General features: G+C 36.8%; 5 protein-coding genes across 8 annotated transcripts; 2 read left to right on the forward strand and 3 right to left on the reverse strand.

Annotated features, from left to right (window-relative positions):
* Positions 1 to 171: 171 nt before the first annotated feature.
* Positions 172 to 2,050, reverse strand: LOC108219699 (CASP-like protein 2A1). The gene is made up of 3 exons (XM_017393200.2): positions 1,063 to 2,050; positions 679 to 796; positions 172 to 579 (listed from the first exon to the last, which is right to left on the reverse strand). Exons 1-3 carry the CDS (start codon positions 1,266 to 1,268, stop codon positions 304 to 306), a joined length of 600 nt encoding a protein of 199 aa, XP_017248689.1. The 5' UTR covers positions 1,269 to 2,050; the 3' UTR covers positions 172 to 303.
* A 145-nt stretch (positions 2,051 to 2,195) lies between these two features.
* On the reverse strand, positions 2,196 to 4,697 carry LOC108219698 (ultraviolet-B receptor UVR8). Its single transcript, XM_017393199.2, has 4 exons — positions 4,201 to 4,697; positions 3,278 to 3,494; positions 2,826 to 3,141; positions 2,196 to 2,736 (listed from the first exon to the last, which is right to left on the reverse strand). Exons 1-4 carry the CDS (start codon positions 4,509 to 4,511, stop codon positions 2,252 to 2,254), a joined length of 1,329 nt encoding a protein of 442 aa, XP_017248688.1. The 5' UTR covers positions 4,512 to 4,697; the 3' UTR covers positions 2,196 to 2,251.
* Positions 4,698 to 5,389: 692 nt separating this feature from the next.
* Positions 5,390 to 8,863, reverse strand: LOC108223764 (rust resistance kinase Lr10). Of its 3 annotated transcripts, XM_017398174.2 has the most exons (7): positions 8,598 to 8,863; positions 7,983 to 8,480; positions 7,223 to 7,264; positions 7,092 to 7,121; positions 6,899 to 6,952; positions 6,774 to 6,794; positions 5,390 to 6,680 (listed from the first exon to the last, which is right to left on the reverse strand). In XM_017398174.2, the coding sequence occupies exons 1-7, from the start codon at positions 8,692 to 8,694 to the stop codon at positions 5,587 to 5,589; spliced, it is 1,836 nt and encodes a 611-aa protein (XP_017253663.1). In that variant the 5' UTR covers positions 8,695 to 8,863; the 3' UTR covers positions 5,390 to 5,586. The 3 variants fall into 3 exon arrangements, with proteins under 3 accessions (XP_017253663.1, XP_017253661.1, XP_017253662.1); XM_017398172.2 differs by having other exon boundaries at positions 7,983 to 8,862; XM_017398173.2 differs by lacking the exon at positions 7,092 to 7,121 and having other exon boundaries at positions 7,983 to 8,862.
* A 75-nt stretch (positions 8,864 to 8,938) lies between these two features.
* LOC108223765 (rust resistance kinase Lr10) lies at positions 8,939 to 11,512 on the forward strand. Its single transcript, XM_017398175.2, has 3 exons — positions 8,939 to 9,920; positions 10,032 to 10,061; positions 10,163 to 11,512. The coding sequence occupies exons 1-3, from the start codon at positions 9,164 to 9,166 to the stop codon at positions 11,284 to 11,286; spliced, it is 1,911 nt and encodes a 636-aa protein (XP_017253664.1). The 5' UTR covers positions 8,939 to 9,163; the 3' UTR covers positions 11,287 to 11,512.
* An 854-nt stretch (positions 11,513 to 12,366) lies between these two features.
* Positions 12,367 to 21,775, forward strand: LOC108219853 (uncharacterized). Of its 2 annotated transcripts, none has more exons than XM_064094383.1 (22): positions 12,367 to 12,593; positions 12,801 to 13,310; positions 13,393 to 13,586; positions 13,676 to 13,765; positions 14,174 to 14,308; positions 14,426 to 14,547; positions 15,117 to 15,281; positions 15,641 to 15,746; positions 16,735 to 16,840; positions 16,926 to 17,033; positions 17,611 to 17,774; positions 17,872 to 17,989; positions 18,454 to 18,678; positions 18,833 to 19,023; positions 19,202 to 19,369; positions 19,529 to 19,634; positions 19,728 to 19,865; positions 20,009 to 20,167; positions 20,406 to 20,612; positions 20,999 to 21,187; positions 21,280 to 21,351; positions 21,461 to 21,775. In XM_064094383.1, the coding sequence occupies exons 1-22, from the start codon at positions 12,546 to 12,548 to the stop codon at positions 21,605 to 21,607; spliced, it is 3,468 nt and encodes a 1,155-aa protein (XP_063950453.1). In that variant the 5' UTR covers positions 12,367 to 12,545; the 3' UTR covers positions 21,608 to 21,775. The 2 variants fall into 2 exon arrangements, with proteins under 2 accessions (XP_063950453.1, XP_017248890.1); XM_017393401.2 differs by having other exon boundaries at positions 12,369 to 12,593; positions 20,993 to 21,187.
* The last annotated feature ends 722 nt before the right edge of the window (positions 21,776 to 22,497 follow it).

A 22,497-nucleotide genomic window follows, 5' to 3' on the forward strand; every position in this document is an offset into this window, starting at 1 on the left:
TTCTGCTATGTGTACTTTGGGTCTTGTTTGTGCTTGAAGAAAGGAGAACTTTTCAGATGAATGGGCATGCCAACCTTGAGATTTAAAGTATGGTAAATGTTGAATTTGGTAGGTTCAGCACTTCCGGCTATGTAGCCATTCAATGCCAAAGTCCAGAGCTTAAACTAAAAATAAAAATAAAGAACAATTTGGTTATAAATATCAAATATCAAAGTTCACAACTAAGAACAATTTGTTTGTGAATCAGTAAACAATAATGCAGAACTATATCCTCTGTATAGTTGCAAAAGCTTGCTTGATTTCTTAAGTGTGAAAGACAGAAGACATGTCAATTCCTTTGTTAGTGTAACCCACAGGTGCTTCGTATCTGCTAAAGAGTCTGTAGGAGGAGATGAGTGAAAGCACTGCGTAACAGATTACTACTGCAAAGGTTATGGCCAAGGATGCGGTGGCTTTGTGACAGAACTTCCCCAAAGACCCGCAAGCTCCGCTCCAGGTGATGGCTGCGTCGCCCTTGTATGCCAGGTAAACAACTTCAGTTGACACCGCCCCAGCTCCCAATATTATGTATGTGAAGACCTGAGAAACGCCATTTGATACTGAAATAATTAGATAGTTGCATTGTGTTTTACACAAATATATAGGCTCGTTTAGTAACTATTTGCTATTCAATTCAACCTGGTCTAGGACGAAGAAAGTCCAGGCTCGAAACATGGTTGAGGGACGTGGAAGGGCCGAGACAAGAGCAGAGAGGAAGGAGTATCCGGCACATACACCACTGGCCTGTACCAAATACCTGCAGTCACACAAAGTTAACCGGATCATCTGTAAAACAATCTTTTTCCTGAGTTTTAATTTTTTTTCGAGATTAAATCTGTCATATTATTCATGTCAAGTACTCTAACCAGACTTATCCATGGGAAAGAATGTTTGACATATGCTTCTTGCCGATTGAGCATTGAAACTAACAATGACCTCTGAACGACTAAACACGGTAAACATCAATTACAAATATATATGTGCTGCAAGATAGATCATCTGCATGAAACTCAAAGTACAAACCTGAAAGCTCCAAGGTTGGAGTAGGAGAGTAAACCGAAGTCGTCACTTGATTGAGAGTTGGAAAGCATGAGCACAAGCGAAACGATGCATAAGCTCATCGGCAGCAGACGTAGCATGCTCTCTGTCTTCCGCATGCTACTGCTTCCATTTTCTTCCCCTGCATTTTTATCCCCTCTTGCTGCTGCTACTGATGGCGATGATTCCATTCTCCTCGACGAACTTTTTACTATATTTCGTTTCTCTGTTTGTCTTAGATCATGGTATAAAGAGCCAAGTTTCCTTGATGATTTATACTAGTACTCATATAATAGCAGTGAAAGAAATAAGGAGGTTTCGAGCTTTTATTTATGGCTAATTATGGTGTAGTATTTATTTTCAATATTAATGGAGCTGAGGGTAAGGTTGGTTGAGGAGCATTTCTTGCCTTGCAGAGCCACACTTCCCCATACGCATTTGCAAGGTGATACAAGCTCATAGTTTATCTTTTTTTTTTTTAATTTTTTTGACAAATATGGCTTGTAGCCTTACAAATGAGTATCTGTTCTACGAAACTCTCGGGGTGAGCCAGGGTCGAACCCAGGACCTGGGACGACAAAGGATAAACTCTTTACTACTGAGCTATCCAACCGTGCTCAGCTCATAGTTTATCTTTGTGTTAATAGAACAAGTAGAAAGAAAGTGATATATTACTTGCCAGTTGCCACTACTGACAAGTACATTTGGTATGCATGCATCTTCCAGTATGTTATGGGCAGGAGTAATAACACAGCCAGAATTTGACAACTACCTTTCAATTCCTTGACCTGTGTTCTCTACAATTCGGAAGAATTGTTGAAAATACGACATCAAGGTAGTTCTACACGCGACTATAGTTAAAAACAGGCACGCCATGGACAATACCTATCCTATTTCGTTCTACACCAGCAAACTATCATCTTTTCTTGTGAAGGTGATAATATTATGATGAACACAAATTGTGACCTTCAATATATAAACCACATGTCACCCGTTCAGAATACACTTATGCCGGAATTCATAATGTGCGACTTGACAAGTCCCACATTATTATAACACTGTGTGCCACTGTTCTGAGATTCTGTAACTTTTTTCTAATGATTTGCATTTTTGACAAAAAAGAAGCAAATGGAGAATATTATAGACAAGATCCATGGAATTATGTTAAACTTCATTATTCACTTGCTAGTACAAGATTATGATCAAAACCTGACACGGCTTGCAAAACATTCATGTCTTCTAGATTATCAAGCAACACAGGTTCAGCTTCATCAGTTGAGCTTCCTAACCCAAGCCTCCCATTTCTACCACAACCCCAAACCCACACCTCTCCCTTGGATGTAAGAGCAACGGAATGCACCCGACCTCCTGAAACTGAAACTGGAGTTTCTTCTGCTAAAGCTTCAATAATTTCAGGGAGATTCTCTGGACCTTCCCTTCCAAGCTGAGAACTCGCGTTCCATCCCCAAGATACAACATGCGTGGCAACATTTGCCTTCTCTTCTGATAGATTCTTGCATATTGCCAAAGAATGTCCGAGGCCAGATGCCACTGAAATAGGATGGAAGTTCATGTCGACCGGCAACAAACCCAAATCTTGTCTACACCTTCCCAATTGGCCATAAATATTGCTTCCACTACTCAATAGTGTGCCATCATCTAAATAAATATAGCAACTTACATGGGTACATGTTCATCCACGTTAATTTAGAGATGCAGAAACAGCAAAAATATGCAATATAACTTACTGCAAAGAATTAGAGAATGGTCCAGCCCACATGCCACGTCTGTGACTTCAATACCACGAAGCTCTTCTATCAAGCAGGGTTCCCATATAATAGGCATATCTTTCTCCTTCTCCATTGCTTCTAAGACCAAATTCTCAGCAGTTTCTAGGGTTGAACTTTTGTTCCCTTCTGTAAGATTTAACATACCAGCTCTTGATTCCAGAGGAGATTCCTCGGTATCTCCAATCCTTCCCAATCTACCATCCGCTGAATAGCCCCACCCAAACAGTTTTCCATCCTTGGTCAATGCAAGAGCATGTCCCCAACCAAGTGAGACCTGCAAGACATGTAAAACATAAGAAAATTAAAGGCCTATAGGAAATTGACTCGAGCATATACAACAAAAAACATCCAACTCTATTCATCTTGGACAGCTATAGGTCAATTCTACCTTAAAAATGATAGGAGACCACCTTAGCTATTTCTTCTCCAGCGAGTACTTCAACTCTGGAAGGTATAACAGCCTCCGTGACTCCTTTTCCAAGACCTAGTTGCCCACGCTTGGATTTTCCCCAGACCCACAAGGATCCATCTACACCGATGGCTGCAGATATGACTCCTGACGCAAATGCATATTGTACAACTACTTGATCCAACTCTTCTACCCGTTTTGGTTCATACCATGTTTCCCTGCCACAAATTTTCGATCATAACACTTTCAGAATGATACCAAAGTACCATTTTAAGTCTAACAATTAAGTAAATTGTAATTTGCTGATATAACTCTCACAGTGATGTTTACAGTGACACTTTAATTACTCTAAACTCAACAAATTAAGATAGAATATCCAGGTATGGGAGGTTGAATTGACATCAGGTTGGACACAGACATGTTAACATATCTAGTCAAATTTGGGTCCATGTTTTGATCCATTTAGTTCTAGGATTTACAATCTCTCATGTCTATAGTGCGTTGAGATAACTAGAGACAAACTCGACCAATAACCTATTTTCAAGTTCCGAGCACTGAATAGAGAGAAAGGAGCTAGTAAATGGTTAAGCCCTTAGGATAGTGACAAGTGGAACACACATTCAGCATACAATACAGTACAAATACACTATGCAACCTAACCCAACCCAAAACACGATTCAAACCCCATGATTACTCACATTTTTCTGGATATCAGATGGGGTAAACTCAAAAAAATAACCCTTTTTAATTCCTCCAAGCTTATACATTCAATTTTATCAAATTCCAGTACTAAATAGCCCGACACAGAATGCTAAAATTGAGCATACATAAACACGAACACTACCCGTAACCCGAAACCAACAATAACATATAATACAATTCCAGAACATAAACAAATTAATCCACTAAAAATGCAAAAAATACCTAGGAGAGTTGAAACCACGACCGAGCTGGGCCTCATTGTTTCTACCCCAAGCCCAGAGCTGACCCCGAGAAGTCACCGCCAGAGAGTGGTAATGACCGGCGGCAACGGCGGAGACATCGGAGGGAAGTCCAGGGACAGGAGTGGGCTCATAAGCATCAGAGCCCATTACAGAAACAGAGGTGGGCAGGCCCAGAGCACCATTGCTTCCGTCTCCAAAGGAGAGTACAGTGTTCCATCTCTTTTGGATCTGGGTAAGTCCAGTTGTTAGATGGCTTAAACTCTTGTTTCCTCTTCTCACAAATCTCAGCATCGTTGTTTGAGTAGTATCTGATTCTTGATCGGGGGATGGGGCGTAAATAAGTCTAATTGTTTGGACAACAAATTTGTCAAGAAAATGTTAGAATCAATGAAATTTGATACCTGTGTATCGGAAATTTTATGGTAAAGTATTAACGGTTTTTTTTATGTGTCCCACGGGCACATGCTAAGCTCCAAATTCTATAAATTTGGTAGATTTTGATTGGTTTCTACTTCTTTATAATGGTGGACTCCCTGCAAATTCATCAACCACACCAATAAAAATCCATCAAATTTATAGAATTTGGAGCTTAGCATGTGCTCATGGACACACACTAGACAAACCCTAAGTATCAAAGTGGCAAGATGTTAGTGATGGAATATGTTCGAGACTCGTAACTATTTTCTCGAATGGATTCGATTCTCGTTGATTCGAAAGATTATTTAACAAGACACAGATTTAAGGACCAATGAGTCTCATGTTATCAGTATCGGTATCAAATATATAGAAAGGCAGCAGTCACAAAATGAAATCGAAAACGGAATTAGGAAAAATGATCTCATCAGAATTTTGACCTGATCGTGTTACATTTTGGTCTGAAAATTTTTACAAAACTCATGACGATCTTATGGTTTAAGAGTAAAATGCTACCACATATAATGTTTAGGATTTCAAAACACTGAAAGTATAATGTTAAAAAGGAAAAAAAGGATAAACGTTACAGAATCTAACATTTTGAATTGTCATTTTCTGGTGTTTTAAGACAATTTTTCACATATGTGATCATGAGGCCCAACCCAAATATATATCCGGGGAATGCAGAATACTGTGTAGCAGTTCTCCTTTATGTTTTCACCCTTGATTTATAATCTAGATTATGAGAATTGCACTTAAAATAAACTTAAAAACTATAGATATATAGTTTAATTGAGCTAAACAAAGGTCACAATACAAACAAGCATTACACAAAAATTGAAAAGGAGGCATTATTGCCTACTGGTATGACAATTTATTAGTTCAACAGATCAAAGTGACGGAGGAGGCTGATCATTTTCTTGATCATATCGAGAAACATTGCATCACATTATCAGTACAGAGAGGTCTGCATAAGTTCTTCATCATCATTCAACGTTTCCCGTTGTGGACAAATCAATGGTTTAGGAGGGATCACCAAAAGTTCAACATCACCTTCAAGCATTTCAATCACTCTGTTCATTGAAGGCCGCTCGCTTGGATTCATTTGTATGCACCACATCGCCACAATAATCATCTTCTTAACCAACTCCTTTTCATTTTCGGTGACCTCTCGCATTTCAATCTCCTTCCCTTGGCTAATTTGGTCATATATCCACGAAGGGAAGTAAATTTGGCTAATCTGATTCTCGAATGGATTTAGGTTTTTTCTTTGTCCCGCCATTTCCAGTAACAACATTCCGAAACTATAAATATCTGCCTTATAAGAAACCCGTCCAATATTTTTGTAAAACAATTCTGGAGCCATGTACCCCATTGTTCCCCTTGCCGCAGTCATTGTCACTATACTTTGATCAGTAGCGCGTAATTTTGCAAGACCAAAATCAGAAATTTTGGGATTGAAATTTTCATCTAGAAGAATGTTGTGAGGTTTAATATCAAAATGCAAGATTTGCATATCACAGCCTCGATGTAGATACTCAATGCCACAGGCCACCTTGCAGGAAATCTCATAAATCTTTTCACAGCTCAAAGTGGATGTTCCTCTCCCTTCGGTGAAAATGTACTTATCAAGAGATCCGTTAGGCATGAACTCATATATGAGAGCACGTTTTGGACCCTCGACACAGAAGCCAACAAGTCGCACAATGTTAACATGATGGATCATACCGATTGTACCAACTTCATTGATGAAATCTTCGTCGCTAGTCCTGGAGCTGTTAAGTATTTTAACAGCTACAACAAGGCCACTTCGAAGTTTTCCTTTATATACAGTACCAAAACCTCCTTCACCAAGTTTCTCATTAAATCCTTTAGTGAGCTTCTTAATCTGAGAATAATTGTACCTAATAGGTCTCAGATTATTTTGTCCTTGTAGGAAATCTTCAATGGTGCCGTACACTGATAGATGTCTTCTCCTCGATTTATATACGAAGAACGCGGATACAAATGGTAGTCCGCACAAAAATCTTGCAGCAACAACCAGAACTGCAAAACTAGGATTTAGTTTAGAGCAACAAAGGAGATTTTATTCAAAATTTTACACAAACAAAAAAGAATTAAAGAAATTGAGCATCTTACTGAGGAGCTCTACTGACATTGCTGTGCAGCCACAATAAGAAAAAAGTGGAAAACAATGGAAATGTGTTAAAAACCGCATAAAAGATTATATGATCTACTAGTAAACAAAAAATTGGATCGCTTACCTAGATACTTTTGCACTGAGACATCGTTATAGTCGCCCTTGTAGATCCGCATGCCTAAAAGAAATGCAAAGTTGTTTACAAAAACGAAAGCCAAAGAGAACTTTGGAAGAGGGAAATTATATAATGAAAACAAAGGCATGTTTGTCTTGGTTGATATAGAAATCGAAACCAAAACATTTTTGTTTCCTCTTACCTAGGTTTCCTGCAATATAGTCTGCATAAACTGTGCCACAGAGTGAAAAGAAGCCGAAAAGAAGGGAAATATGTTAAAACCACTTAAAATGGATTAAGCAGAGGGAAATCAGTGGAAATTAAATTGCTCACCAAGAATCAAATCCAAAGCATATCGCACGTACGACCATATACCTGCAAAAAACAAGGCAAAGCTGTTTAGCAGATGGTAACTAAAAGCAGAAAGAAAAAAGATAAGTATACAAGGTAGCAATTCCACTATCATAAAAAGACAGAGGTCTTTCTGTCATTTACAAACTTAAAGTCACATTGAGTATTCGGAATATTTGTGAAGATTTTTATAAGAGTAGTGTTAGGGGCACAAAATTGTGTACAGAAAATTTGTACATAATGATGCGACAATTGATGTGGTGAATTTTAATTGGGGTTATTGATGTAAATACATGAGTCCATTCCAATTAAAAACCACCGCATGTCATTATGTACAAATTTTTGTATACTAGGTGCAAAAAGCATTTATATGCAAAAATGTTAGAGTTTTCCAAAACAAATAAAATGCACAAGTGAATATCCGCCTCTAATACAAATTTTGTGAGTTACTGTACTTGTTTATTAGTCAACGCAGTTTTTTGTTTTGGAAAACTCTGACTTTTTACCTATATTAGTAAATAACACAATGTTTAAAAATCAGTGGTTATTCACTTATTCTAACGGGAGCCACTTTATTAAAAAAATAAAAGTAAACTCCAGTTATTATTGTGAAGTTTTTTAAGTCCAGCTAATATTATTATTTTACAAATTTTGAAAACCTACCGCCACCATTTTCTCATTTAAAGAAAGATAAAAGAATGCAAAAACATTACGGAATTGTTGCGGAATATAGTACACTTACTAAAAGTATCAGATTGGCATTTGTTGATTTGATTTTCGGTCACCACACTCCGACAATACTGTGATTGAGTACCAAGACACTTTAGGCAAGAGAAGTACTGGAAACGAAACTCCATCCCATAAACCATATCACGAGGACCCAAGAAAGATGTTTTATTAATATTAGGCCACCCTGATGACACCCAAGCTGCCTTACGAATTGTGCAATTATTCTCCATTTCTGAGATATTCATATACCCAATGACGATGTATGAATAGATTGATAATGAGCAGGGAGGTGTAAGAAAATATCGAGTTGAGTAGGGATTCGTCACGGGAGCCGGACAATCTATATAAGTTATTGGCCTATTCAACTCCATAATCGGGGTAAAAAAACCATCAAAACTGTAGAATCTATGGAGAGGAGTGGACGAACATGAATAATTATTTCTAGCTAGCCCTGCATCGATGATACGGATAGTGGAATTCACGTAATTTATAGCCTCCACATAGAAGTCATCTGAGAAAAGTTTGATAATAGTAAGATTTTGTCTGCAGGAAAGCTCATAGCTGAAATCAGGACATTTGAATGGTTGATCTTTTAGATAAAAGGGGCAGCTTATGTTATCAATATTACCGCAAGAAGAAAATGTTGGAGAATCCGCTTTGCAGCAGCTGCTGGTTATAGATGCCAAAACTACAGTGATAACTAACAACAACGACGAAGACATCATTTGTGCTGGATTGTGCAGGGATCACTAAACGCGTAAACATCCAAAATTATGGACCTATTTGTACCACAACTATGTAAAAGTGAAGTTGCTTGACAAGAGAAAAAGAAGTGTAATTTCTATGTAGTGTCTCGGATGCTTGCTTCTGAGGTGCACATATACGATACATCAGTGCTTGTCTGGCCACAGATTTATTGGATTCTTATCTTCATAATTGACTTACAAGTCAACATGATATTGGCGTACTCAAAACGTCCATCTGTCTTTAAAAGATAAGGGGCTCCCAGAACAATTCTATTTGATTTTGACTTTTTCATTGCATGCCTTTTCAATTTGCTATTCGAAGATACATTTTTCTTATAAAAAAGATTTGATTTCTGTTATACATAAAATTGTTGTTTGTCTTCAAGATTATTGCAGTTTGGTTCAGTTTTGCAGCGACTATATCTGATAATATATAAAATTCGGTATTATGAATAGGGTGATTCTTAATGTATTTAAGTTCCTTGTATCTGTAAGCTGTATTATGAGCAATCATGGTTCTGCAGTACTCCAAGATGATGAGTGCAGTGTGACCAGGTGCCCTGGCGGAGACGAAATCAGATTCCCTTTCCATCTGATTTATCCGGATAAAGAGAGGCAGCTGCAGTCAGATCACTGTGTCTTTCCTGTTGGCTTTGAACTTTCTTGCGGGTATTATTATCCAGTAGTGAAGTTTGAATACCAAGTCAGTACCCCTCTTCCGGGACTCCATCTTTCATTCTCAGTTGCAGCCTATATCGATTCCATCGACTACAAGTCGCGCCAGCTCCACTTCATATCGAAATCCACCAATGTCTCGCAACACTATGGCTACTACTTTGTCAATTCTCCCTTCAAGCCATTTACATCAAGTAAAGTTAAAGCTCAATTTACATATACTGATCTTCGAACTGACTTTACCTTCTACAAATGTTCATCAACAAAAAGTGAGATGGACATAGATGGTGTCGAAGTCCCTTCTTTGAGTGGCCATGGTTTTAAAGTGTATGCCATCTATTCTCACTTCCGAATGACAGAAATTGTCCTAACATCTTGCACCAAATTGTTTAATATTTCACATGTCCCATTTAATGGTGGAGGACTGTCTTGGTCTGAACCTGATTGTGGGGATTGTGAATCCAAAAATCAGTACTGCAAATTCAAACCAAACAGCACCACCGCCACAGAGTGCTTCCCAATACCTAAAGGTAATTTAATTTCTCAGAAATTTTTAGATTATCCACATACGAGTTTACGTAACTCAGTACTATTAGTTATGGTTCATAAATGTATTAAATGTTCATGTTTCGGTATTACAGGTCCATTGTCTCATAAACTTCTGGTAACAGGTGAATTATTGACTCCCTTTAACTTTGTAAGTTCTTGTTCATACTATAACTATTTATTTATAACCTCTGTGTAGTTATTAGTGAACTTTATATGTGTTTAGGTAAAGTTGCCGGGATCTTTGTCCTGTCATTGTTACTTGCAGCCATTTGTTATGCTATATACTCATACAAGCAAAAGATAATATTCCAACAGAAGATTGAAATATTTTTGGAGGACTACAAGTCTTTGAAGCCCACAAGATACTCTTATGCCGATATAAAAAAGATAACCAATCATTTCAAAGTCAGATTAGGGGAAGGAGGCTATGGTTCCGTGTTCAAGGGACATCTCTCGAATGATGTTGCAGTTGCGGTTAAGGTCCTAAACGATAACGTTGATGCCAAAGGAAGTGGACAAGATTTCATAAATGAAGTTAGTACAATCGGCTTAATCCACCACGTCAATGTGGTTCGCTTGGTTGGATATTGCGCTGATGGCTGTAGACGAGCTCTTGTTTATGAGTTTCAGCCGAATAATTCCCTCGAAAAATATGTCTACTCAAGAGAAAATCAAAGGAACGGATTTCTTGGTTGGGAAAAAATGCAAAAAATATCTCTAGGCATCGCCAAAGGGATAGAGTATCTTCACCAGGGATGCGCCCAACGAATCCTCCACTTTGATATTAAACCTCAAAACATCTTGTTGGACAAGAAATTCAACCCGAAAGTCTCTGATTTCGGTCTAGCAAAGTTGTGTAACAAAGACCAAAGCAGAATATCCATGACCATGGCCCGGGGGACCGTAGGCTACATTGCACCAGAAGTATTCTCTAGGAATTTTGGAGAAGTGTCATCCAAGTCAGATGTTTATAGCTTCGGAATGTTGTTACTTGAAATAGTTGGAGCCAGGAATCATACTTCAACAGGCACAGAAAACGAGAGCGAAGTATATTTCCCTGAGTGGATCTTCCATCAGCTGGAGCAACGAGAGACTATTACAAGCCCGATTGAAGAAGACTTGGATAGCAAGATACGAAGAAAGCTAACAATTGTGGGACTCTGGTGCGTAAATTGGCATCCAGCGGACCGGCCTTCGATGAAACATGTTATTCAAATGCTACAAGGTGAAGACTGCCCTGTGATGCCTCCGAATCCTTTTAGCTCAACAGGTTCGAGAAACGAATTAGCAGGTGGACCTGGTAGATTGTTTACCAGCGAGCTTGAAGTTATTTCAGAATTAGAGTGATTATTATCTGAAGTAAGAGCATCTCCAACGCAGGTCATCTGTTAGCTTTAAAATCTACGTGTCAGCCCATAAACCTAATATGTAAAAAAAACATCACTCCAACGCAGAGACCTTTTAGCAATATTTTTAGATATTTTAGCTAACAGTTTCATGTTTAGCCTTGGAGATGCTCTAAGGTCCTAGTCTCAGTGTTCTGTAATCATTGTCTCTAAATAATTTTTATGTTGCTTGTGGTGTTTTTTTTTTTTTTAACTTCAATTGAGAGTTTTCTTCTGTTTATCTTCCTTTGTAGAAGTGAAGTACTAAACAGGGGCTTATGCCTTGTGTATATGAAACAGAAAAGGTTTTATTAAGATTTGTCGATGAATAATTTCCCCTTTCAAAATCATTGAACTTGGTGTGATGGAAATAAAGTATGAAGTAGGTGATAGGTCGACAATTTCCGATTACAGGGGAAGACAATTTCGGATTAGTATATTCCTATTAGTTAATTTCGGGTTAAGACAAATTATTTTAAATTATAAAAATTTGAAGATATAAATTTAGGAATGATGAAAAAAAGATTAAAATATGGAAATTGAATTTTAATTAAGGATCATTTCATATTAATTATTTATTTCTAAACTTCACTCAGTATATCGAATTGAATCGACGGGTGATAGTGAGCCATGATAAAAATATAAATATAAATTAAATTATATATAAATGAATTTTTTGTTTAATCAAGATTTTGTTATTCAAATGATATATTTTTATACATTTTATCTTGTGGTCAACTTTATTATTTATTTTTATTTACTGCTTCTATTAAACTCAAAAATAATAATTAATATCTCATACATTTAATTTTCTAAAACATATAATAACCGATCCCTAATGTTGTTATTTTTTTTTTTGAAAGCACCTTAATGCTGTTATTTAATTACGTTATAAATAACGATAATAAAATCTTACAGAATAAATATAATTATTTGATCATGCAATCTACTTGCAGATCGCGTAGAATGTTGAACAGCTGTCTTAATTAATTAAACCGTACTTGAAAGTTGCCTAATTTGAAATAGACGCTACTAGCCGTTGGAACAACAAACGCTCTCTTCTCTCGTTCTCCGGCGCCTATTTCCCCCCTCTCTCTGGCTCGCCCTCTCTATCTCTCTCGTACATAAAGAATAGTCTGTGTATAATCTTCCCAGTTCATCATCTCTCTCTCTCTCTCTCTCTCTCCCTCTCTGTTCATATATACAAAAACAAGCTGAAAAATGTTCACAGAAGGGCTAGACGAAAGCGCTCTTAGCTGGGTCAAGCAGGTACTTCTTTGTTTATACACCCAGTATTAAATACTATCAACTAATTACACACACAAAAGAAAACCCCAATTGCTTCTTCTTTTTTGCTAGGGTTTTGAATTTGATTATGTATTTTTTTTCACACACGGTAGTGATATATATAACCCAATTATTATATTTTGCTACGGTTTAGAATTGCTTATTTGTTTTTGTGTTTTTGGTTAACAGCAATCAGGTAATAAAGAAAGTGAGGCGAGATCACCATTGTCTGAAAAGAGTAATCATGATTTCGATCTTCCGAAATCTCCATTAGGGTTTAATTCTAGTACTTACAAATCGACCCATGTTCTTCCTCCGCTTAAATTTCACTCGGGTCTTTTGGGAAGTCAAGTTAAGCTTAATCTTGAGAGTAGTGATGAGGATGATTTTGATTATGAGGAGAATTATGGGGAAAGCGTAGCTTCTGTTGCGGATGATTTTGATGAGAATTTTTCGGAGGATGATGAATTTGGAGGGGCGAGTGTGGAGCATTATGAGGAGGGAATTTGTGGATTGAAAGCAAGTACAGAAGGGGTTAAGGTTAATACTGGTTTGAATTTGAATAGGGGGTTCTTACAGGAGAATTTGAGGATACAGGTTCCGGAAAATCGCAAGTGTTTTAGAGGAGAAGGGGCTCAGAGTGCAACTTCTGGCAGCAGCTATAGGCTTCGCGATAGCGTGCAGTTTCATAGTGCTTATGTAAGAATTCGAACTATGCTAGTACTGATTGTTTGTTAAGACTTTGGGGCTAATGAATTTTTCGTTGGTATGGAACATGCAGGGTACACCAGTTGGTGGAGCTGATCTGGGGACTCCAAGTGCACCTCCCTTTATGGATATGGGGCGAGATGATAGTAACTCGGAAATGGAAAGTGGAACAGTCCATCATATACACATAGCAGAGGAATTAACTAAAAGCCATGCATTAAATTCAGATAAAAAAGAACTAGATTCAAGATGTGATCCTGGTGAAAGGTACAATATTTTGCAATATCAATTAATTTTTTTGTATAAAACATATGCTTCTCTTGTTTCTTTCATATAAGTATCACTATTTGATGCAGTGGGAATAGTGGCGTGCTTAAAGACACAGCAGTACCAGTTTCGAATTGCCAAATGGATCCAGTTAATCAATCAGTCTATTACAGCACAAGGTTTACTCATCCTACCCCTACTTTATTGTTACCTCGCAACAAGTATACACCTTCTTTAAAAAGTGTAGTTCATTATTTGACCCATCCCCATTTGGTGATGCTGCAAATTTCAGTAGAGATGCTCCTGCTTTGCATATGTAAATTTGCATATAAAAAATTGACATAATTTTACACGCACGAAAGGCTGACCGCTATTAGATTTTGTTCGTAGTCTGTGTTTGAGCCAAGAGGCCCAAGATATGAATTATATTCTTTCCAATTCTTTAGTGAGATACATATATCGCACAACGATAATTTTAGATTCTCTACTTGTCAAGGTTTTTTTCACATACACAAGGCACTTGAATCAGTACTTTAACTCTTTCAATCTTTTTTATGAGTTCTGCTGACATGTCTCTACTCTCACAGTGGTCAGAATGCATGGCAGTCCCTAGTTGCCTATGATGCTTGTTTTCGTCTATGCCTAAATGCATGGACCAGAGGTTGCATGGAGGCACCGGAGTTTCTCCGTGATGAGTGCTTGTTGCTCCGCAATGCTTTTGGGTATAGTTGATAAATTATTATGTTTGATGGCTATGCCTTTTTCTTTATGTTTTTAATGAGTCTATATATGTTGCTCGTACACCATCTCATTATGTATGTTTTTTATTTATGTAATAGATTACACACATTACTCTTGCAACCTCGAGGTGCCCAATCAACAGGAAAAGGTAGTGCCAACACTGCAGACATGGCATGCCCCTCAAAAGTGAAGAAAACGATAGGGAAGATCAGAGTTGAAGGTATGGATTGTTAATTAGTTTAATGCAGTTCACACAGTGCTAATTTCCTGAAAATATATTGTAAATGCTTAAATAGTTCTGAGCTTGCTCTTTGTGCATTCAAAGTGTAAATAATCCCAGAAGAACTATGCCTGTTTAAATAGTTTATGTTTAAAGTCACTATCATTTGACATTGAAGTCATATCATATATGATTGTGTTTACAATCTTCCTTCAAATAAATTTATGTATATCAGTTTTAAAGTTTCTAGATTGAGTATATATCATTGCACTCTCATTGCTGCATCATTTAGACCACATTTAAAGCAAGTTATATATATTATGATAAAATAAAACTCAATTTGTTCCGCATGCTTAAAGAATTCTAAACATATCTATAAATGTGTCGTTAGCTAGATTTGAGCTTTGGTGCTTTTGCGATATGTTGCATTAGTATCTACAACTACATCTGATGCCACTTTATTATGTTTGAGTTCATAGGCTGGTGAATACAGGAAACCTGATTTGTAGATTATTGCAAATCAGACATGTAATTTGTGAATGGCTCATTTGTTTTCTTGACTCTGGCAGTGAGGAAGCTAAGAATAATACCGAGGCGAAAACTCAAGAGCACGAACTCTCTACGAGGTGCAATGTATATGCAAGTGGGAGCAGAGTATGTCCGGCATGTTTCATCACTGGTGAAAAACAGCATCACTTCTCTAAGACAAGCCTCGTCTAATCTGACATCTGAAGGTTCTTGTTTCTCTAGCCCACAAGTTTTTAGCGTTGAAATAAATATCTATGATACATGGACGACAAACCATATAGCTGAGGGAGGTGTGGGAAAAAAATGAGATCAAAATAGATGACGAGCTCGATACTCCAGTTGAGTTTTTTCCCTCAAGATAGAGAGGGGGGGGAGAGGGGGGGGGGGGGGGGGGACTCAGCTCAGGTTCTTACAAGAATTATTTTCATGTTCAAACTTCAAGGTTCTGAAGTTGTCAGCCATACACTGCAAGGAATTTATATAACTTACATTGTTTTGGGATTGTCACTCTTTTCATGAGTACCTTGTTTCTGAAATAATATAGTATATAATTTGTCATTGGCAGAGCTATGGAAGTGTTCTTTTTATCTGAAAAGCTCTCTGGAAGATGGGAAAGATGATTCTGTGCAAGACTTTACCTTGAGGCCTGGAACCGGGGATTACCACGAATTGTAAGTTGCTAATTTATCTCTTGAATTGCTGCAGAGAAATTGAAAAAGAATTTGTAAATTAGTAGAAAAAGGCAATTACTTTTTTGATTTCCAACATCATGAAATCATTTGTGTGTGTGTGTGTGTGTGTGTGTGTATACACTAGCTTATGACCCGTGCCATGCATGGATATCTTTGAAAATATAAGTTTATCCTAATAACTCGTATGATGTATGGATTAAAAAATACATATATATTTGTATTAATTATAATACTAATGTTTTATATGCTGATTTATACAATGATTAAAGACAAGATTTGCATTTTAGTTAAAGTAAAAAAAATCAGTGATGATAAAACAATAATTTATGAATTAGGACAGAAAATAGGAAGTAGGAAAAATAATTACGAATTTTATAAAAAGTATCATATTCCATTTACAAAACCTCCCTTTACTTTAGTTGAGAACATAAAAAGAATAGATAGAAGTTGCATTCTAATTACAAAACCTACTTCTATATGGTTTTTACAAACCCCCCTTTAGAACATAAAAAGAACATGTAACCACATACTCTGTTTTCAAAACCTATTTCTTATTTCTAATGGATTTAGAACATTGAAAGTATCATTTATAGTTTATATTTAAATGTTATAGATAAATATTTTCTTATTATTACGTAATCCTAACCGTTTATTAAACAATAAGATCTAACGGTTCGTATTTATTATGTGGTACCATACCAAACAATCAAAGTATCCTCATTACTCTTATTATATTATAAGGATATAATATGATATATATGAATATGTACGGACTCAAGTCGGTACATGTTAAACTAGTTGCCCTGCAAAGTTGTATATTCAGGTTTCGTAGAAGCTTGCTGCTTCCTGCAAAAAAAATTTGATGGCATATGTGTGGTTGGTAATTATAGGTCTCTAACAAAAATATGCACACTTTACTAATGGTGCCTTAACATCAGTGTTAATTACAATATGTGTGTGATTTCAGCTTTCCAGAAAGCCAAGGAGATGCTCTTATACTCGAAGTACAAGATTTAAAGAAAACTGTCCAGGGTCGAGCTACCATACCAATTTCATCTTTGATTGAAAATCCTGTATGTAACATATATATATGTTTCAGTCGTAAGTATTCAGCGTGCTCATAATTTTAAACTAATGGCAAACATCAAAATGATACAGAATGATAGGATGAAATGGTGGCCTATATATCATGACGATCATGAGTGTGTTGGGAAGATTCAGCTGTCCGTTTATGAAACTATTACATATGATGACAGCCACATGAAGGTAATCTCAATTCTCAACACACTCCTTTCTTGTTGATATGTGTTCAACAGAGTGATAGAAGAAAAGACCATGTCATCATTATTATAGCTGTTAGAGGATCAAGCATTTTCTCGAGAAACTTGATCTATGTTTTGCATGTCAAAATTACATTTTATGTACTTGCAAAACGGACAGTCCTTACATGTTACTTGTGTATCGTTCATTACTTACACATGCGGATCTTTAGTTTTTTTTCTATTTTCTACTACATATCTGTTCATTTGGTCAGTAATTTTTCATTTACTATTACTCAAATATTATTTTGGTCTTTTGTGCTCATTGTTATAAAAATCAAATGAACCACTTCGCAAGTTTTTTTTCAAATCATATAACAGTTAAAACATTCAAAGCCCGGCATTATTACATACTATATGAATATTACAGTAAATACCAGGTGAATGCATATAAATTCAACTATCAGGTATATTCAGGATTATACTCACGGTCCTTATAAAGACAGTGTGCAAGCTTTATGCACACCTTTTTTTAGTGTTGTAGCTTGTGTTTGTAATTATTGATTCTCTTCCAACTTGGACAGAATGGACCTATAGTGGAAACCCTTGCATATGATATATTGCTGGAGTCTGCCATGCGAGCACAAAATTTTCATGCACAAAATTTATGGATAGACGGACCATGGAAATGGCTCCTGTCTGAATTTGCAGACTATTATGGAGTTTCTGATTCATACACTAAGCTCAGGTAGTAGAATGCAAGTCCTTTTGTAATTATAAATTGTGATATTTTCTTTCCTTGCAAGTCTTGAAATAAATTTGGGTTTTTTCTCTGAATTGTACAGATATCTTTCACATGTTATGAATGTTGCTACTCCAAAGAAAGACTGCTTGGAGCTGATATATCAATTTCTTGTACCTGTTATAAAGACGAGGGGTGAAAAAAGATTAACTAGGCAAGAGGTATGTCTAAGATACCCATGAAGTGAATCTGTTCTTCCTGTCAAAATCTTAATAGAGAACTTTTCTTAAATACTAATTAATGTACCTTAAAGACCAAGTTCATGCCATGTGGTTAAATCATAGTTTTTCTTTGTACATGTTAAAGAAACAAGTGTAAAAAAGGTTATATTTATATATAAGCATAAAATATACAAATTGACAAGTGACCAGAGAAGATAAAAAAACACAAAATCCCGCTGTCTGAGAATTAACGGACAAGAGCTCTCTGCTTTGGTGATGAAGAAAACTCTGTATTTTATGAATATGTACTCACTTCATCAAAAAGTAAACAATGAGCAGTATTGTGGACATGAAAGGTTTATTGGGAAAAGAAGAAAACATTTTATGCTCATGTCATGTCTACTCCTGTTATATGCTTTTGTTACTATCAGTGCTCACTCCAGATCTGTTTTATTGTGTCACAGAAAAGTATGTTGTTGGATTGTGAAACTCAAGTCGAGAGCCTTTTGGCAAACATATTTGAGAACTACAAGTCGTTGGATGAGAACTCTCCAACCGGACTGTCAGATCTTTTGGGCCCATTACCAGAGGCTGCTGCACCGGCTCTAGCTCCTGCTGTGCAAGTATATACAATTATTCATGATATACTTGCTCAAGATGCACAAATGGTGTTAAGAAACTATATTAAGGTAATTGATAAGGCATTACATTTTTTTAATCAATAGTTGCTAATTCTAGATGCCAGAGTTTTATCAAAGCTTTGGATAACATACTACCTTTTTTTTAATCAGTACTTTCAAATTAGATGCCATATTTTAACCTAAGCTGTGCTTATCTAAACAGACAGCGGCAGCAAAGAGGTGTAAAAAGCACATGGTTGAAACAGATGAATTTGTCTCGAGCAACTCAGATGGTTTTCTTATGGATTCTTTTACCAGTTCAACGGCATATTTGAAGATAAAGAAGCTTTGCATAGACTTGAGCAACGAAATACAGGCAGATATTAAGATTCACAATGAGCATATACTCCCAAGGTACACTTACAGTTGTGGCATTGGCTTTAAGTAAGACTTTGCAGATTATGTTCACAAACTGAGTTCACGTCATATATTTTTGGGCTTTTCAGTTAAAAACAAAATGATTGATAATATTATATTCATGGCCTTGTATATAAGTATAGCTTTCTGACCCCACATTTTTCTTCTTCTACAGTTCAATTGACCTTTCAAGCATCACAGCTGCAGTTTATAGCTCTGAGTTGTGTAAAAGGCTTACAGTTTTTCTCGCTGCATGGCCTCCCTCTAGTCCAAATCCTCATGTAAATGAACTTTTGATAGCAACTGCTGATTTCGAAAGAAACCTGGAGTTGTGGAATATCAGGTCTGTTAAACATTTTCTTTAATTTTTTTTTTTTTAATTCTTGATAATGCTCAGAGACATGCAAGTAAAGCAAAAGGTTGCGTTTTCATTATTAGTTTCAAACCCCTGTCACTTTTTTCTACTTGTTCTTTCTTCCTAAATATTTTTTTTGCGCTTTAGTCCAGTGCCTGGTGGTGTGGATTCAAGGAATTTGTACCACAACTACATAATGGTGTGGGTACAAGATATGCAACTCAACTTACTGGAGTATTGTAAGGCAGAAAAGGTTGGTCTTTTGAGCAATATATGCAGTTAAGCTAAAGCAACATATACTCAAGTATCATTTTGGTACTAATATCTGAAAGAAAAAATATTGCAGGTGTCGTGGTCTGGTGTAATTACAAACTATTCTACGTCACCCTTTCCTGAGGAAATCTATGAAAGAATCAGAGAAATGTTGATCGAGTATGAAGTGGTGATCACCAGGTGGCCTCAATACACTTTGGTTTTAGAGAATGTGAGTTTTTATGCATCTTTATTACTTTTACCAAAGATTACATGCTCCCGCACATGACCGCACATGCAGAGCATGTTTGTTATTAACCCATGTGTATGTGAAAATAGATCTAACGTTCTTTCTTCTCATGTTAAATATATAAGGCAATTGCAAATGTTGAAAGAGCAATCATAAAAGCATTGGAAAAACAGTACAGCGATGTATTGACTCCACTGAAAGACAGCATTCCCAAGAGGCTTGGTATTCAAGTTCAGAAACTGACAAGAAGACAATCAACAACAGTTTATGCGCTTCCTAGTCAAGTGAGCTTACTGAACCAAGTATTCCCGATCCTATTAGAGAATACTACAACATGTTATATAGAGGAGAGTTCATAATGCACACCTAAAGTGGCGGCTAAGGGAAAAATCCCAAAACGCAAAAATTCTAGTCACAATAAACTCTCCCCCCCCCCCCCCCCCCCCCTTCCCCCTTCCCCTCTCCCTGTCTCTCTCTCCTCTCCCCCCATATATATATTGATATTTTTCACTATGTTGGCAGTTGGGAACTTTTCTAAACACCATCAAAAGAATCCTTGATGTTTTACATTGTAAAGTTGAGGACAAGTTAAAGACTTGGGCATCTTATCTTCCGGTTGGTGGAGACAAGAAGTCCAATTTTGGGGAACAGATGAATGAGATTACTGTTTTGCTGAGGACCAAATACAAAAATTACACACAGGCAATTGTAGTGAAGCTTGTTGCTAATGTAAGCTCTAAAATCAGTTTCCCAAGTTTGCATGAGACATGTCGAGTTTGTAGTATCATGAGTCGAAGACCTCACGGCATTAACAGAATTGGTGAATTTGCTATAAAAGGCTGGAAATAACACCATAATTGTCATTAGTATTGTTTATTGCAAATGTTGTTCTGTAGTTGGTACAAATAATGAGAATTGCAGAACTGATTTAACAGTTATGCGAATTATGACAATAATTGTAAACTGTATTATGCTGTAGTTGGTCATCATAAAGGTAGCAGGGATTTGGCACTCTGTTTGCAGCATGTCTTATTCTTGTACACTCCATTAATTAGAATTTGTATGCTTCTACGCTCCATTGATTAGAATTTGTATGCAATTTGATACAGGTGCAGGCTAATCGGAGCACACGGCTGCAAAGGATTCTGGAAGAGACAAAGGAAGCAGATGGAGAGGCTGAAATACGAGAAAGGATGCAAATGTTGATTTCTCAAGTTATTGACTCCATTTCTAACTTGCATGAGGTCTTTACCAGTCCAATATTCATTGCAACCTGTCGTGGCTTTTGGGATAGGATGGGACAGGTACACAATATATGCATATTGTCAGCACTTACATCCTGTCAAATGTATGTTTATAGAAAGTTCGCTGATGCCAATTTATTGCCCTGGAATAGATTGTACTTAAGTTCTTGGAGGTGCGTAAAGAAAACCGAGTGTGGTATAGAGGATCATATCATGCTCTAGGGGTAAGTGCTTACTTTAAATTATCAATCTGCATCAGGAAATCATACCAACTTGGATTTACTAGTTTCTTCTGTCAAAACATGCCCAATTTATGTTAAAATATTTTTGCAGATTCTGGATGACACATTTGCATCACAGATGCAACGACTGCAAGGGAATGCATTGAAAGACAAAGATATGGAGACTCCTCGATCAATATGTGAAGCGCGCTCCATTCTGTGCAGGGATACAACAAATGCAACTGATACATACTTCTAGGAAGTTCTTCGAGGTTACTTTCTTTCACCCAACCCAAGCTAAGTATCGCTATTTTTTGTTGTAATTAGTCGCACATAAGAGCTGTTAATAGTGTCAAGAAACATCCTATGTAATACTTGTACTGCAATATCAATGAAAGAAAGAAATATAATTTTCTTTTCATTATTATCAATGTGTCAAACATATTCATACTTCAGAAAAAAAATACACAAAAAAAATTGTCAGATATTATATCCAGCTGAGAAAATTTAGTTCTATCTGCTACTGCCAACTTCAGCCACCTCCGCCGCCACCTCCACCTCCACTGCCACAGCCACCACCACCATCCGCACCTACAGTGCCGAAAAACCCTCCTTTGCCAGCACGAGATTTTGAAGTCTTTTCGCCAGAATCGCCACATGCAAATATAATGATGGAGATGACTGAGACTGTCATCAGAATCATGCAGACCATAAAAAAGAGCCCTGCTGAACCAGCTGAGGCTGCACTGTCATCCCAACCATTTTCGAAACTTAAGAGTCTAGCCATGCTAGTTGTCTTTCTTCTCTGTTCCTCAGCTCTACAGTTTGTTGTTGCTTTATTAAGATACTAAATCAATGGCGCAGCTGCCATGTTCCCCCACCATTGTTTATATTATCCTCCCTGGCTCCCTCAATCAGGGCCCTTCCACCTGTATTGACCGGGATATTTTTAAAAGTCGGTTGCTTGTATTTTAAACTGTAGATTCTTTTCCAAATAATTAAAATTGAAATTCTAATATATTAATCAAATACAATATACCCCGAATGTGGTCCTCGAATAGGTGTCATCTTTTCTTTGTTATTGTTTATGGGTATGTCTCTTGCCGAGCTGGTTAAATTGAATCTGTAGGATATTCGTGTAAAATTTAT

The sequence above is a fragment of the Daucus carota genome, chromosome 5 (assembly GCF_001625215.2).
Source record: "Daucus carota subsp. sativus chromosome 5, DH1 v3.0, whole genome shotgun sequence".
NCBI lineage: Eukaryota > Viridiplantae > Streptophyta > Magnoliopsida > Apiales > Apiaceae > Daucus > Daucus carota.